We start from the raw sequence: 16,468 nt of genomic DNA, 5'->3' as shown, positions 1-16,468 counted from the left end.
GTGGTTAAGTCTCATTTGCCCAGTAATTTCACTAGCTACGGCTCCCTTCAGACTGAAATACAGTAATGCTCACAAAGTATTGCTTCACGGCAGAAATAGGCTCCATTGTGGTATACCCATAATCTAGCCGGCCTCATGTGCAAAGGAGCCTGGTATGCTATCTAAGAGATGGATTTATTGCATAAAGCCGTCCACCTTTGCTAATTATACAATATTTTCCAGGAGAATCAATGTATGAGGATAAAGATATTGGGGGACTGTTATTACTGCGTGTCTGGGCTTCCAGTGTCACGTCCCAACCACGCCTACAACTGTGTGAACATGGGGCTGCAGATGATCGATGCAATACGGTACGAGTCTTGATCATCTCTTAATTAATTCTCACTAAAACGTAAAAAGAATGTGTTGGTGTAACAGATTATGTCCCACACAGTAATCACCACCTTAACATCAGTTAAGAGACGATATCTATAACGCAAATTGCTGAGTATCTCTCAATCTACCATGATTTACGAGCAAAAAAGTTAAAATAATAATAGTAATACTTAAAACTCACGCTCACATGTAATTTTTACCATATGCAAAAGAGCGCTAGTGCGGCCGCACGTTGCGTTGGCTCGACGATACTTAAATATTTGATAATATAATTTTTACTACATAATACGTAAATACGGCCACACCTTTATATTTTGTGCCCCTATATTGTCTTGACGTTTTAAGGCCATTTTTTTTAACCTTATTTACTTAATTATCTCCACCACCACGTGACTTTTCATGTACGATATCATTTGCCTCAGATTAATAATGTGATGACACCCACATTAAAGTTAAGTTTAAAATAGTTTTACTCTACGTATATGAGTGTCATTGCACCGGTTTAACGGCAGGTTCGTTCGGGAGGCGACTGGTTTTAACGTGGACATGCGGATCGGCATCCACACCGGCAACGTTCTATGCGGGGTGCTTGGTCTACGTAAGTGGCAGTTCGATGTCTGGAGCGATGACGTCACGCTCGCCAACCATATGGAGTCAGGAGGGATTGCTGGGTATGTAAGTCTCACATCTAATTCTCTTCAGTATCATTATCATCATCATCAGTCGGTAGACATCCACTGCTGGACAAAAGCCTCCCCCAAAGATCTCTAGGATACCCGGTCCCGCGCCGCACTCGTTTAACGTATTCCGGCGATCTTGACCAGATCGTCGGTCCATCTTGTGGAGGGCCTACCAACACTGCGTCTTCCAGTACGTGGTAGCCGTTCGAGGACTTTTCTGCCCCACCGTCCATCTGTCACTTCTGTTTCGCAATTATTTGGTTTATGTCGATGACATTATTTTTTATAATTTCTATCATTATTTATTATTTCTTTAAATTTTTTATGAGTACCTTAGGAAATCATGATTAACTGTCGTAGCCCTACTAAACTTATGCTCCCGACATATCCTTTTGTTATAAGATCCATGGAGAGTAGAATTTTATCAGATCATAAAGGAATATTCACGGCAGCACGTTTTGAATATATATTTTAAACTGCAAAGCAGCTCTCATCTTTCTAGTATATTAATATTTAAAAGTACGAAGGAATGTACTTGATATAAAGTATTCAGACCCACTTACAACGTTCTTAAATATTGCTCAGCTCCCTCCTGGTTGGTTGTCGTATTAACTACTAGCCTCAATGTTATGAATAATATAAGACCAGCTGAGTAAAAAGACGAAACATTTACAAGAACTTACGATTTAGCTTATAAGAGACGGTATTTGCACTTAGCATTCACAGGTTCTCTATCTCGACGTCTAATGTGCCTATTTTGCGTGTGTTCTATGTTCAAACCGTTCTGAGCCCCTAATTTTTCGATGTTTCGTCGCTGCAAGTTTTGGTTAGTCAAGCGTTAGATTTTGATAATTCATTATAACATCTGTTGAATTTTGGTGTTAGACTCCTTCAGTGTTCGACCTGTGGAGGCTCCTTTGCACAGGATGCCGGCTAGATTATGGGTACCACAACGGCGCCTATTTCTGCCGTCAAGTAGTAATGTGTAAGCATTATTGTGTTTCGGTCTGAAGGGAGCTGTTGCTAGTGTAATTACTGGCAAATGAGACTTAACATCTTATGTCTCGAGGTGACGAGCGCTATTGGATTGCCGCTCAGAATTTGTGTGTTTTTCAAGAATCCTCAGCGGCTCAGCATTGTAATAGGCAGGGCGTTTCAAATACACTCAACTGAATGTCCTGCTCGTCTCGTCTCGTCCTTAATTTCATTTAAAAGAGGACTGTCCAAATCGGTCTCGGTAGGTACACTGCATTCAATATTCGTTCTATTTATAATTAAGATCCGAGATTATCATAAAGATAAAATTTAAAGAAATACTCCGAGCTACTTAGTTACAAGCAATCTCTTATTTCTAGTGTTATAATAATGAAAATCACTATTAAGAGCAAAAAGGTGACGATTTTTGTGAACGAACATTAAATTTTCATTGCTACTTGCATTCATTTCATTAAAACTACATCGCAAGTATCTGGAAAATCGCAGAGCGTGTCATAATGTAGATTTAATATAATATTTTTATAGAGGAAATACTTATGTTTTTGTTTATAATGAACAATCTTTAAAACTACTTTCACCACCAGTAGAATGCTATTTCACCAAGGCGAGGTTATTTGAAAACAATATTTTTTTCTTATTTATTCATTAAATAATAAACATATTTGATATAGACTTGGGGTGTTCCCCAATGCAATGCTCAGCCTCATGCAATAACCACCAATTAAAGAGTTCGCTTAAAGTAGTTTTCCCCTCAAATATAGAGATACGTAAAATGCAATATTGACATCGGAACCAATGCTCGTTTACAACATTTTGCTGTTCAAAAGATCAAGGCGTTACACTTTTATTTCTTATTGTAACCAATTTAGCCTGAAGTGATAGATCATAAATTCTGGTCTGAGGTTTTTTAAATAATATCAGGCATACGTTCAAGTTGTTCTTAAGGTAATTGGACGACGATAAGCAATGTCGCGGTCAGTAGGTACTTAGATGGGTGACCGCTTTGGAACATCGCGTGATGTTGGTTTTTTGTTCATTTTAATGCGCTAGCGTACATAGATATATCGCCAATGTCACAAGAGACATAAGACAGTCGCCTACGGACATCTTAGATCAAGTGTTGCATTGTGGAAGTACCTATGTTGTAAGCTTGAAGGTCTGTAAGTCACATCGGAATACTGCAGGAAATAACAAAGTACAAAGTGGCTTAGTAGGCATAAAGTTTCTGCATTATGTTAATGAAAGAATCAAGCTGATCGGAGATAAGTTGATTATATAGTAGAAAATTAAGTTAAATAAAATATGAAAATTACAAAATTGGATATATTCTAGAATAGTTTCACTGATAACTCAAAAGAATACAAATACAGACATGACAACAGAACGTTAAGATAACTAAATAATAGAATATTTAGGCGATTACATATTATATAAATCAAGACAACGACAGACACACTAGTTGATATAATAACGAGATACAAGGCTTAAGGTAACGACAATAATGGTTGTTTTAACTTAATCATAACGACGCAGTAGAGGAGTGCGAAAACAGGTCAACATTAACGTGAGAATCCAATGAAGAACACATTCTGTGAAGAGGTGCGCGAAACCCAATATTGGTTGAAAGTTCTGTACGTACGTACAGACCTGGCAGGAACATTGAATGGGAAAAGCTCGAGAGGTTCGAGCGTCGATGATTCGAGCTGCTTTTTGTTGTAAGCGGTCAAATGTAAGAACTGAGGTGAGATCAGTACTCCCTGTTATGCCAAATTTGTAACGTTATTTAGTTGCAGGCGGAGGCTTTCTGGAAACTTGATTTTAAAGGCCAATTTGGCGTTTCCTTCCAAGGTTAAAAGAACTTATCGTCACTCGATGTACCGATGTAGAGTATGCCGATACGGGTTTTGGGTATATCTTATAATATAATTTTTATTTCAGTCGTGTTCACATCACAAAAGCGACTATGATGCAGCTCGGAGGGAGGTTCGAGGTAGAACCAGGTGATGGTGCCTCTCGTGAAGGTTACCTCGCTGATCATAAAGTGGAAACCTATCTAATAGTGCCACCTAAGGTATCTTACGTTTTTATTATTATTATATAATATTACTATTCTTATTCAAAATAGGATTTAAAATCCCAAATAGTATGCCTAGACCTAAGAACTCAGCTGGATTTTTTTTCTTAATTTTGTTACAAGAAGTGTAGTATCGTACAATAAAACTTATAATTAAATAGCCTGAGGGCGTTCGCTCCATTCCCAGTCTGTGATATTATTAAGAAAATAATTTATGTTATTGAAACCTTTACTACAAGTATATAGGTATAGCAATAGGCTATCATTATGAATAAATAACTAAAATAATCTCATTATTTCGGTAATCCATTTAGATACTAACAATGAAAACTAAATGGCAAATTGCGTGATATATATAGCTAGGAAAATAAATGATAACAAAATTTATTATTGAGTTAGCATCATATCTGTGCGATCAAGTGTAGAGTTATAATGTCGATGTATATTGGCAATTTGCTGGCCCGGTGATTCGATAGAGCCGTCACAGAATGTCATATTCGATAACATTGTGCCGTATATGTTGATCCGACGATGAAAACTGAGTTAGAGACATACCACACTTACGTATGAAACGCGTCGGAATCTCTTGTTTAATGAAAATAAGGGACGAGACTAGCATGATGTTCAGCTGATGGTAATTGATACGCCCTGCCCATTACAATGCAGTGCCGCTTAGGATTCTTGAAAAACCTAAAAATTTTGATCGGCACTAAACCTGCGCTCGTCACCTTGAGACATAAATTGTCAAGTCTCATTTGCTCAGTAATTTCACTAGATACGGCGCTATTCAGATCGAAACACAATAATGCTTACACATTACTGCTTCACGGGAGAAATATGCACCGTTGTGGTATCCATAATCTAGCCGGCATCCGGTGCAAAGGAGCCTCCCACTGTTCATTCAACTTATATAATACTCACTGATGTGTCGTTTATATTTACGAATTGTTATTTATACTACGTTCAATCTTTGACTAGGTGAGATTTTCATAGAACCATCGCTGGTTAAGTTTTACTGCAGTGCCAGTGTACGGGCTTTTTTATTATTTTGAACTTTTGTAAAAAACCAGTAACAAATATAAATCAACTTAATTATATATAAGTCTCGATAGTTGAATGTATAACATTTTTTTCTGAAATATAAACCTTTAATTTTCGTATTACTATTGGTTTGTAAATGGGAGACTAGCAACTGGGAATAGTCATCCCAAGACGTTAAGATCAGGGGATACGAAGACCGACAGCAGATTTCTCAAAGTGACAGATTCAAACATAAATCTACTACTACTATACAAAAGTGCCTTCCCCTTCGAGTGCAGTTTACCGATTTCTTGTACATATTTTAAAATCTCTATATTTTTAAAGAGCTGATAAAACAAGTGAATCGTGTACTACATCATGTCTAGAAAAGGCTTGACTTTTTAACCACGGGCTAGTAAAAAAAGAAGGACTCCGCGCCGTGATATAAGCAAGAGAAGCACCTTTATGCTAGTGTGTGTGTGGTTACGGGGGATACTAGTTAGAAAATTTTTTCTCCCTTAAATAATCATATTGGATATATACAAATACTTTTATAGTATTGTTTTTATACTTTTTCACAACTACGCATGTTTTTAAATATTTAATTGCGACGCAAACTGTTCTGTCACATACGATGGCATATCTCATAATGGCGGCCGATCGGCTTGTATTAGTGTAAGTGTGTGCGGTTTGTTTTGGTGTTTCACTGTTATATAAGGTGACACGATATCCTTCTTTTTTACTCGTCCGTGTTTTTAACTAGTAAAATTTTGATTTTTCTCGATGTGTATACCACAATTTACTATAAACACATACATTCAAATAAAAGCAAAGATATAAAAAAATTTAACTATATTGTCATCTTACTCCCGTGAGATTTATTTATTATCATGTGACCTATGTTCACTTTCTGCGATAGAAAGAATCAACGCCCGCTTTGTGAAAGACAAAGAACAAATAAGTCAGAGAGAAGCACACGTGAGGAACTAATATCGCAACTAAAGCTCTTGTCTTATTTACTCAACGGGAAGTGTTTGCTACAATAAGGTGTAAGGTACTCGTAGGCTACGCTAAATCAAATATATCCAGATATGTTTTTATATTAAAGTAGGTAACCCGGCAAATGTTGTTTTGCCATATAAATTATTTTTATAGTTATTTTTTTTATGGAATAGGAGGACAAACGAGCGTACGGGTCACCTGTTGTTAAGTGATCACCGCCGCCCACAATCTCTTGCAACACCAGAAGAATCACAGGGGCGTTGCCGGCCTTTAAGGAAGGTGTACGCGCTTTTTTTGAAGGTACCCATGTCATATCGTCCCGGAAACACCGCACAAGGAAGTGATAAATGCGGTAGAAGACACACAATGAAGCGACGTCTCTACGCAACGCCAAGTGATCCAGCCGTTCACAGAGCACTGGGTCCCCGACAATTCGAGCTGCTACTGGGGTGCGCCAGACCAGAGATGACAGCAATACTCCATGTGTGGCCGGACCTGCGCTTTGTAGAGCGCTAGTATGTGGGCCGGCTTGAAGTATTGCCGTGCTCTATTAATGACGCCCAATTTGAAGCCAATTTGGCTTTGCCCTCCAGATGACCACGAAATTGGCAATCGCTCGAGATTTCGAGACCCAGTATTCCGATACTAGGCGAGGCTTTAAGGGAAGTGTTGTCGAAGAGCGGTGATACGACAAATGGGGTTTTTTTTAGTGGTAAACGCGCAAACTTGAGTCTTCTGGGGGTTAAATTGGACAAGGTTCAATTTACCCCATTCCGCGACCTTCTCAAGCGAGGACTCGATAGAAGACACAAGTTTCTCCCGGCACTGGTTGACGATTTCCCGAGAGAGACCTGCATGGCCCATGTATACGGCATCACCAGTGCTGTCGTCTGCATAGCAATGAATGTTGGAGGTGTCCAACATATCATTGATCGAAGCAGAAGAATCAGCGTGGGAGATAGCACACAGCCTTGGGGCACTTCAGGATTCACGGGCTTCGGGTTCGAGCAATATCCGTCGACAACGACCTGTATGCTACGCCCAGTGAGGAAGCTGGAGATCCACAAGCTCTCGGGAAGCCCAAATGATGGAAATTTTAAGAGGAGCGCCTTGTGCCATACACGATCAAAGGCCTTCGCTATATCCAGGCTAACTGCCAGGCCTTCACCCTTGCTTTCAATAGCCGCAGCCCATCTATGTGTTAGGTATACCAGAAGATCACCTGCCGACCGACTATTGACCGATGACCCAGGATTTGATATCACTTACTGAACGTAAGTAACGCATTCAAAAATTTATGCATCAGACCTGCCCAGTACAATAAGATACATTATTAATTAGCTGTCGCTCCATTCCAAACTGTGGTATCATTATGAAAGTAATTTATGTAATAGTAGCCTTTATCATATAAATGTTTAAGCAGTTCTTTTGAATTTTGTTACATATTTGTCATATGCATTCTCTTGGCTCGGCATAACCAAGTAGTAGGCATAACAATCTAGTGTAATAATGATGCTATTGTTTGGTGATAAACGACTATTCGCTAATAACTTCATCATAAGAAGAATTACTTTAAGAACATATTGAATGTTCGCCCCTAACACAAATTTAATATTTTTATGCGTAAAGTAATTTGGGGATCTTAGCATCCACCACGCCGAGCTCTCCATTCGCGATATTGCTTGCGGGAAGATTTGTCCGCGACATTGCTTTAGCTTAAGATGAGAAGTTCCCCGACAGAGAAGACGTATCTACTCACATACTTTTGGGCCTAGTTGATTTCTGTCAATTCAGAACTGTGAAAGTTTTTTTTCTAAACAAACTTTGCCTCGTGCAGGCACTTTGTAGAAATATCTTACAGCCAGTATTCCTCAACATAAACGACATACAGACCTTCAAGCATAGAGTATATTCCTACCTCAAAGGCCGGCACCTCTTGACATCTGGAAAAGTGGTTGATACGGCATAAACTTTCGATCCGGCAAGCCAAGTGTGCTCATTCCTATATAAATATTCCTTCGGTGGGGATTCCGGTCTTCTTCAAAAAATAACACATCTTAAAAAGAGTCAAGTTCTTTGAATTCTCTGGTGAGGAATCAATTTCCACCAGGTCGCATCCACAATAAGAAAGTAGTGATAACACAAAAGGTAAAAGCGTCAAAATTATTATAATGTTCTGATTTTCACAGATTTAATTAAACCAAGTCCCACGCAGAATATTTCGGGGTAAACTTTAAATAAAGGTGAAAAGTTAAATTATTCGAATGCTTTCAGAAGAATTAACTTAGCGGTAGCTTACCTTACAAAAGATCTGAATTCCTTACACTTTATGAAACAATGTCTAACCATTAAAATATTTTAAAAATACCTGGATAAATAAATATATTTATTTGAATATACACTCGTTTTATTTTGTGTAAACACTCATTACATTTTGGTTTCAAGTCACATTTCTGGAAACATTTTAAAAATTAATACAATACAAATCTCATCTTTCGAATCTAAAATTCTTATGTCATATCATTAGATTAATGATTCGTCTCCGCTGCGCTCCAACTAGATAGCGCACGCATAGTCGTAAAGTGCGGTACCTACTACTACGCCTGTAGGCGTACTCGAGCCAATCTCGTGTGGTCTCGTGTCGTAGAATGTGTGACGTTCACGTGTCACAAGGTTATGTTCTGTCAAACTTATTATTGATTTCAATGTAAAATAACATTAACCGTATGCTTTTGACAATATAGTTTGAAAGATGCCATTGAGTGCCAAGATGCCACGCACACAAGCATCTAATGGTAGCCGTAATAAAAAAGGTATTATTCCTAAGAATAATACCAGAGACCAATCCTTAATCTGAGGTCATATGGTATTTTGTTGGGACCTTCTTTTCAGTGACAAAACCTGTGTCAGAAGGTAGCATGTATGATGTATTTAAGGTCTTCATTAATTGTATTGTTGTTTCTTCTTAGAAACTGTCTGAAAATGGGCGTCTATCAGTGTGCACGATTGACCGTAAAGCCAGCATCGTGTCATCGATCTGCCAGGATGTTTCACCAACGAGGCCTCGGGAGAACATCAGCCCAGCGACGTCCCAACACAGTATTGTAGAGCAAGAAGTTCCGAGGGTCATGAGAGCAGAATCGATTAGGAGTCCAGGGAGTAAGTTATAATTTTATACATTTTATATCGGTCGACTAGCGCAATTTTTGAGTTGATTTAGGCGCAAGGTGCTTTCGAAGTCGCGACTTATGGCTTGTAGAGAGGTGAGTTGTGGATCAAAACATTCCTCAATATTCGTAGTGTTAAAGTTGAAAGAAACTGGAATCTTCTGCATTTTTAAACTTTAATGAAAAGAAATGCCAAGAACATTATATTTATACAATGTATTCAAAGTGATGTACGAAACATTTCAAGCATTTGTGCTTACTAATTGTAAAACAAGAAAAAGAAAGTAATTGAATAATACAAAACAACTCAAAAAATAGTAAGTAGAAATAACACTAAATAAGTAAAGGTATCTATTATGCGAGCACTTTATCAACTTATAATAAAAATAGTACAATCAGAAAATATAGTTATAAATTTAAATGTAATATTATTAAAATAAAATTTACTTAACTTAACCAAATAACAAAAAATATGTTTTATTTATAAACTCACGAAATACTTCCACTATCGACATTTATCCACTTTTGGCAGTATACCTTTAACATAATAAAGATTTATTAAAATTCACAGACCTTTGTAGAAGAGCATCATCAGTTAAGGGTGATGTTTTGAAAGCAGTTGCATTTGAGAATAACAACTTTACAAATAGTGATGCAATGGGTAATGGTGGAGTTGTCACTAAGCCAAAAAGTCGCAGTGGATCTATAATCGGAGCGATAAGTCCCATTATAGGAACAGGTAAGATAATTACATACTACTAACACGCCACGTGTGTGTATTAAGTTTTTAATTTATTTAATAAATTTATTTGTAACAGTATACTGATTACAATTTTAAAACGACTTGCTCTTGATAATGCTGTATTCGCTTTCGTATGTATCAAAATAACAGTTGCTACAGTATTGTTTAAATTTATTTTTTAATGATTAACTTTTATTAATATTTCATGCTTTATATTCATAGCATTAATAAATAGTACAGTTGTTTTTTCCGTAATTAATTTATTAGTTACACATTCTTAGGAATAATTCGAGATTTCAATAAAAAAATCTTCAATAACATTATTTTCTTCAGAGACAAATTCTTCAGCATCAACCCCAATACGGGAACAGACGGCGCCATTGTTTTCTAGGATGTTAAGTACAATCTCCATGGAATCGACTAGTTAGTTCTTTCAGACTTATGGTGTCTTTCCATTTCGGTGTTCAATCATATATCTGTATTCATCTTCTTTTTCATAAAAATCTGCTGGATTTGATTGATTTTTTCATGGTATTCATTGGGCTTTCAATATTATAATGAAAGAGGTCATATAAAATGCTGTGAAATTAATTTTGGAGTGGTATTATTTGTGATTTCAACGCTCATATTTCCATTATCATTGATACTTTTGGTACGCTTAAAAGATGATTGTCATAAATTAATAATGCATCACTTAACTTCTAAATGAGAAAATTCAACCTAACTACGGATACTTCAATTCATCTTGGTGCGTGGCATAGCGCCACGTGTGTTAGTGTTTTGAAAATATGTAGCTTTGATGATACGTCACAGGACGATGAGCATTTCTCACTTATTGATTATTGTCGAGTATCACTGTCCCATAGAACCCACGCACACATGACTTTAAGTATTTGTAAAAAAACTAACAACATTACTACTCATTAGTCAATAAATCTTTATTTGTACTCTGAAGCATGATATCTCTATTGAATTTAAAAGATAAGCAACTTTCTAAAGGTTTTGTATTCGAATTAATTTCTGAGAAAAAAATAAAGTTTTAAGATACATAAATATAAATAAAGTAATACTTTTTTGTTATAGCTACCCCAGGGATTCCAAATAGATCAAGGCCCTCGAGCAAGATGACTAAGTATGTAGAATGCTGGGGTGCTGACAAACCTTTTGCAAATATAACAGATTCTACATTGGCTAAGAATATTGGTATTTCTGTAAGTTGAATTAATAATATTTAGCTATCTTTAATTGCTTTAATTATTGTTCAATGGGATGCTGCAACTCTGATTGCCTTACCACCGGCTTAGATTACGAAGAACCATAATAGTCGTTTTATTTTCATTAATATATGAAATAATGGTTTCGTAATTTTCTTTTACAAATTTACATTTTTTGTTTTGCGCATTTTCAAAATCTTTCTGCACTCGGCACACTTACTAAGAAAGTGATAACTATAATTATGATAGATAATTAATTATACTCGAACCAAATACTTTGACATTTGAGTATGTTTGTTGTATCACTTTACATATTATATTGTAATTGAATTTATTTGTAAAACAATGAAAATGTAAATCATGATTTAAAAGAGTGGCAATGAGTTTCTTGCTACTTCTTCTCATTAGCTTAACCCTTTACGTAGTAGCAGTAGATTCAATCAGAATTTTTTTTTGACGTTCATAAGTGCCATTTCTGTAACTTACATGAATAAAGTGATTTTGATTTGATTTAACATTAACAATAATGCTTTACTTGTACCTTGTACTTAAATATCGATTTTTTTTTCAAATTTCAGAGCCTGGCAATGATTGAACAGCATTTATTGCCGCAAAAAACATGTTGCGATTGCAGGTAATATAATTAAAATAACATATTTTGTTCATGCGGATTTTATGTTTGTGAATATTCTTATAAAATCCGATCGAGAAATAAGCCACTGTTCATAAATGCTACTCAATAATTATATTATATACCTAATATTATCTCAATAAGAAATATGTTGTTCTCAAGTAGTAACTGCGGATGGTAAAACGATGGTCTTCTTGTACACGTGATGTGTGGTGGTGGAATACACTCTTTCAAATGAACATAATAAATTATTGTTTTAGACCATAAACTGCGTAGAGTTAAGAAACACATTAAAAGCAAACTCTTGAATTTTGCAGTGGCTTGAAAATGCTTTTAGATACAAAACATAAACTACAAAAAGGGACTATCTGTGCTAAATGTTGAAACGATAAATACATGTTGTCATTTAATAAATGTAGTCTGGGTTAATTGATTTCGTAAGAGCACGTACCAAACAGCACACAAGGTGAATTTCATACCTATATGAAAGTATAGGTAGCCAATATTTAATGTTATTATTACCAACATTATTAAGCCATTTTATAACGAAAGCTAAATATTATTAATCAAAATTGGCTGCGTTAAAAATTATTAAACTAAAATTTAATTAAAATAAGGCAAGACAGCTATTTTCAACAACAATTTCCATGCTTAATTAAAGTCAAAATCAGTAAAAATATTTGACAACTTGATGCGTAGTTTTAAAGATTACTTTATTTATAATAATAAGTGAGCATCGCTAAATTCTATAATATAATGGCGTTCTATAATAATATAATGACTTCTAATGATTCTTCTATAATTTGAGATGAAGAAATTTGAGGCTTTGCCTTCCACTTAACCACGTTATTGGCAATCGCTCAAAATATCGGGAGCCAAATATCGAGGATTATAAGGACAAAACACTATTCGCGTCACGTAATCTTAAATGGGTACCATTTGCAACACACGAGAAATAGGGAAAGTGTGGCTGGATTTTAGGGTATTACGTAAATACGTATACATTATGTTTGCAATTTTAACAGTTTTTTTTTCTCTCGTTCCCAGCAATAACTCGGAGGGCATGAGCCGTGTCACGCTCTGGTTCAAGAATACCCAGCAGGAGTACCAGTATCGAGAACAGGCCGACAACCAGTTCAAGTATAACGTGGCATGCGCTTGCGCACTGTTCCTACTCATCGCCTTTATACAGTTGCTTACGTTACCCAAGTAAGTTCTATTCATTATGAACAAATATAAAAGTTAGATTATGTATGGTATAAGGGCTATATTTCACCGCAACATCATATCGGCGCAACCAGTCGCCGCTACCAACGAAATATATACAGCTCCCTAGAGTTACTCAACTGGTGTTCTTTATGTTGCGCAAACAATTTTGTCGCGCGAACGGCTCGGACACGTGCACAGAATGTTACTGGAACTGATTATCAAAATTCAAAGTAGACCATTAATTTAGGATAATTCCTCATTCAGAAAAGTCCGATTTCTTCTTCGTCGTTACACTCTTGACAGAGTCATCACGAAGTGAAATCTTTTGGGGAAGATGTGATTCGCCCCACGAGAATTCGCCACTTTTCCCTGCTGGCCGATAGTCTGGTGCACTCGTTCAATGGACAGTTCACAGCAGACTTATTTTGGTCGGTCGGCCGTTGAAATTTAGCTCTAATTTTATTATGGGGTAACGGTGCCCTGCTACTTAAGAAGAGAGTTAAGGCAATGTATATAAAACTAACTGGCACCGTTACTTCGTCAGTGGCAAGACGTTTTTGTTTTTCCTAAAAACTGAAACTACCCGAAAAGAAAACAGTTAATGCTTATTTCAGGGATAAGTAGAATCAAAAGTCATTTATAGGCAACGTTGTCCGATTTTATAGTTAGCTTTCAACGTTAGCTTTCAGTTCAACGCTAAATGCTAAATAAAAACTTATCTTTATTACTATAAGGAATTATTTAACTATAAGAAAGCTTGGGTATGAATTATACTAAAATTTTTGAGGTTTTAATTCGGCTGGAGTTGACAACACGATCAGTTTTCATTCAGTTCAGTTCATTTACTAGAGTAATTTGTACGCAATTTTAATTATTAACAGGTTAATGTTTTGACTTTATGATAATCGTCGTTCCATTGATTGTTTTATGTCGTACAAGCTGATCCGACAGACGATGTCTCTTCATAATAAAAAAAACTTGCGGTTGGAATTTCATAAAATTCTTAGCTGACCTTTACTCGACGAAAGGAATATTCCTACCATAATTAAAATCTCTACGCCTTACGGCCCCAGAAATCTCTATTAATCGATATTTTAACAATAAGTTCTCTGCGTTGCGAATAAACTTCGAAAAATTGATATGTTGCTAGACAATAATAAGGAATATAATTTTCTCTTCGATAAAAATTATATTTTATGTACTATTTTAGTTCTGTCGTTAGTAAAATAAGTCTTGTTCATTTCAATTGATTTTCACTTTACATTATAGAAACGACTTATATAATTGTATATATTAGTTCTTATGTTTCACAATTTAAATTTATGTATAGGTACGTAATGGCATATGGTCGTTGCCTGTAAGTGCTACAACATTTAAGATTTAGATATTTTATTCAGAAAAACACTTAATGTAATTAATAAGTGATTATTGTGTTGGCGATGCTAATAATTAAATAAATACCGATTCATTTTCTTAAAATTTCTTTGATAACTTTTTACCAGGGGCGTGATTCTCTACGCATCGTTTGGTCCTACGGCTGCAACTCTCCTATTGTTCGTGTATCTATCTTGGTACGACGGCCGCTGTCCCGGTCGGGGAATGTCACTCTTACCAGATTCACCCGACATGTACACAGACAACTGCACGAAACCTGGACAGGTGAGACTCTCTGTTTACAGTAAACTGTGGTTACGATCAGGATTCTTGAACAGCCGTGACTATGAGCAGCACCTTCTTTTTCTTAACGTGCCTCTCCATTACTGGAGATCAACAGACAGTTTTTTAAACTTTTCCTTGGCTAGCGGAATAGTTCTTGGACTGTCTTGATGCTAGTCCACTCCCTTATATATCTGAGCCAAGACTTCTTTCTTCTTCTAACACCTCTTTCCCCAACAATTTTCCCCATCAAAATAGTTTGCAGCAGGCGGTAAAGGCATAAAGGCATTTATTTTCTCAAAATTCATTCCTTTACAATTATTTTTGATGTCATTTCTAATATACTAGACACTACTACCGCAAGAAGCTCTCCTATCGGTACCCATCGTTGCGCAGTATATGAGCAGCACCATAAAACCCGTTTTATTGAGGAATGCTAAGTCTCAATCGCCAAGTAATTTCAACAGTGAAATTAAAACATACAGTGTGATTTCTATTGGTCTGTGGTTTCTTATCTAGCCTATCCTTGCAAAGAAGCCCAATGATAAACATGTTAATTTTTTAATGCAGTAGTGAGATTCTTCTGTTATGTGGAAGAATAGTTCAATTTCTGTAACTACTATTTTTAGACAAGCTTGCATTGTAGTAGTAGAGATCAATGGTAATGAAATACTTGTTCTAATTTACACGCTGTAGTCAGTTAGGAAAAGTTAAAACTTGAAACATATACCTGTACGGCTGGAAGCTAAACAAACTCTTACAGAACACACCAGCTACTGATCACGTGTTAAGGGATATAGTCGGTGACGTCCCATGACATCTACAGAATTAAACCTGGCGTGAACACTTTATTTTTACGGAATTGAGAGAGATACACAATTGTATGGGTTATATACGCTACGGGTACACGATTTCGACATGAGTACGGCACCCTTCTGACCGAATACAGTAATGCTTACACATTACTGCTTCACGAAATAGGCACCGTTGTGAGACCCATAATCTAGCCGGCATCCTGTGCAAACTCACGGATTGAGGGTATACGGGTACACCCTAAATCCGTGACACTATGTTTTGCCTTCTGCATATTCAGCGACATTGCTCAATATAGTTAAAGATAATGTGTTCATGTTTCAGATAGTGGCTAGCAATTGCTACATAAGATTAACCGTGTTTGTGGTCACCGTGGTTCTAATTGCAGCATGTGCAGTAATTAACTTGGTAAGATTTTGGATTTTATTCTGAAGATAAATATATGATATGATAATAATCGCTTTAAATGAAATGATAATTTAGATTTAAAATGCCGCAATAGCAAAACGAAATAATATAATACAATAAATAAACTAATTATTATATTATCCGATTGGTATAAAATTTTACTTACCTATTGCTTGCACTTGCGCAAAGGTAAATCGAAAGGATAAATCTATAGAATATTCGAGAAAATTCGCGATATTTTTTAACATCTTAATAACAATATATTTTTCATTCATCAAACGGATGGGAGAAGGTCGCTTCCAAATCGATGAAGACGATCTTAGACAATTATGTATTTTAATATTATGTATAAGCCTTAAAATGGTGAAGCGTGGCAGGGTTAAATATATGATTATACATTTTTTATAAATAACAAGTATCATAATAATAGTCTTGTTTGCTGATGATACATCTTTGTTTTTTAGAATCAAACGTCAGCAAG

At 36.1% G+C, this 16,468-nt stretch overlaps 1 protein-coding gene across 5 annotated transcripts in view; it reads left to right on the top strand.

Moving 5' to 3' along the window:
- LOC126976576 (adenylate cyclase type 2) overlaps positions 1-16,468 on the top strand; it is a 196,809-nt gene that overhangs the window by 166,582 nt on the left and 13,759 nt on the right. For 4 of the 5 annotated variants that reach the window (XM_050824965.1, XM_050824964.1, XM_050824967.1 and 1 more), the window contains exons 7-17: positions 223-350; positions 888-1,046; positions 3,990-4,122; positions 9,117-9,306; positions 9,886-10,053; positions 10,390-10,479; positions 11,140-11,267; positions 11,849-11,904; positions 12,949-13,110; positions 14,613-14,769; positions 15,904-15,987. In XM_050824965.1, the coding sequence (XP_050680922.1) occupies positions 223-350; positions 888-1,046; positions 3,990-4,122; positions 9,117-9,306; positions 9,886-10,053; positions 10,390-10,479; positions 11,140-11,267; positions 11,849-11,904; positions 12,949-13,110; positions 14,613-14,769; positions 15,904-15,987 (1,455 nt within the window). The remainder of the gene's footprint in view (positions 1-222; positions 351-887; positions 1,047-3,989; positions 4,123-9,116; positions 9,307-9,885; positions 10,054-10,389; positions 10,480-11,139; positions 11,268-11,848; positions 11,905-12,948; positions 13,111-14,612; positions 14,770-15,903; positions 15,988-16,468) is intronic. The other variant, XM_050824968.1, reaches the window with a different exon arrangement.

Source organism: Leptidea sinapis, chromosome 41 (assembly GCF_905404315.1).
Source record: "Leptidea sinapis chromosome 41, ilLepSina1.1, whole genome shotgun sequence".
NCBI lineage: Eukaryota > Metazoa > Arthropoda > Insecta > Lepidoptera > Pieridae > Leptidea > Leptidea sinapis.
Note: the sequence above shows the minus strand (reverse complement) of the source record. Positions and strands in the feature narration are given on the sequence as shown.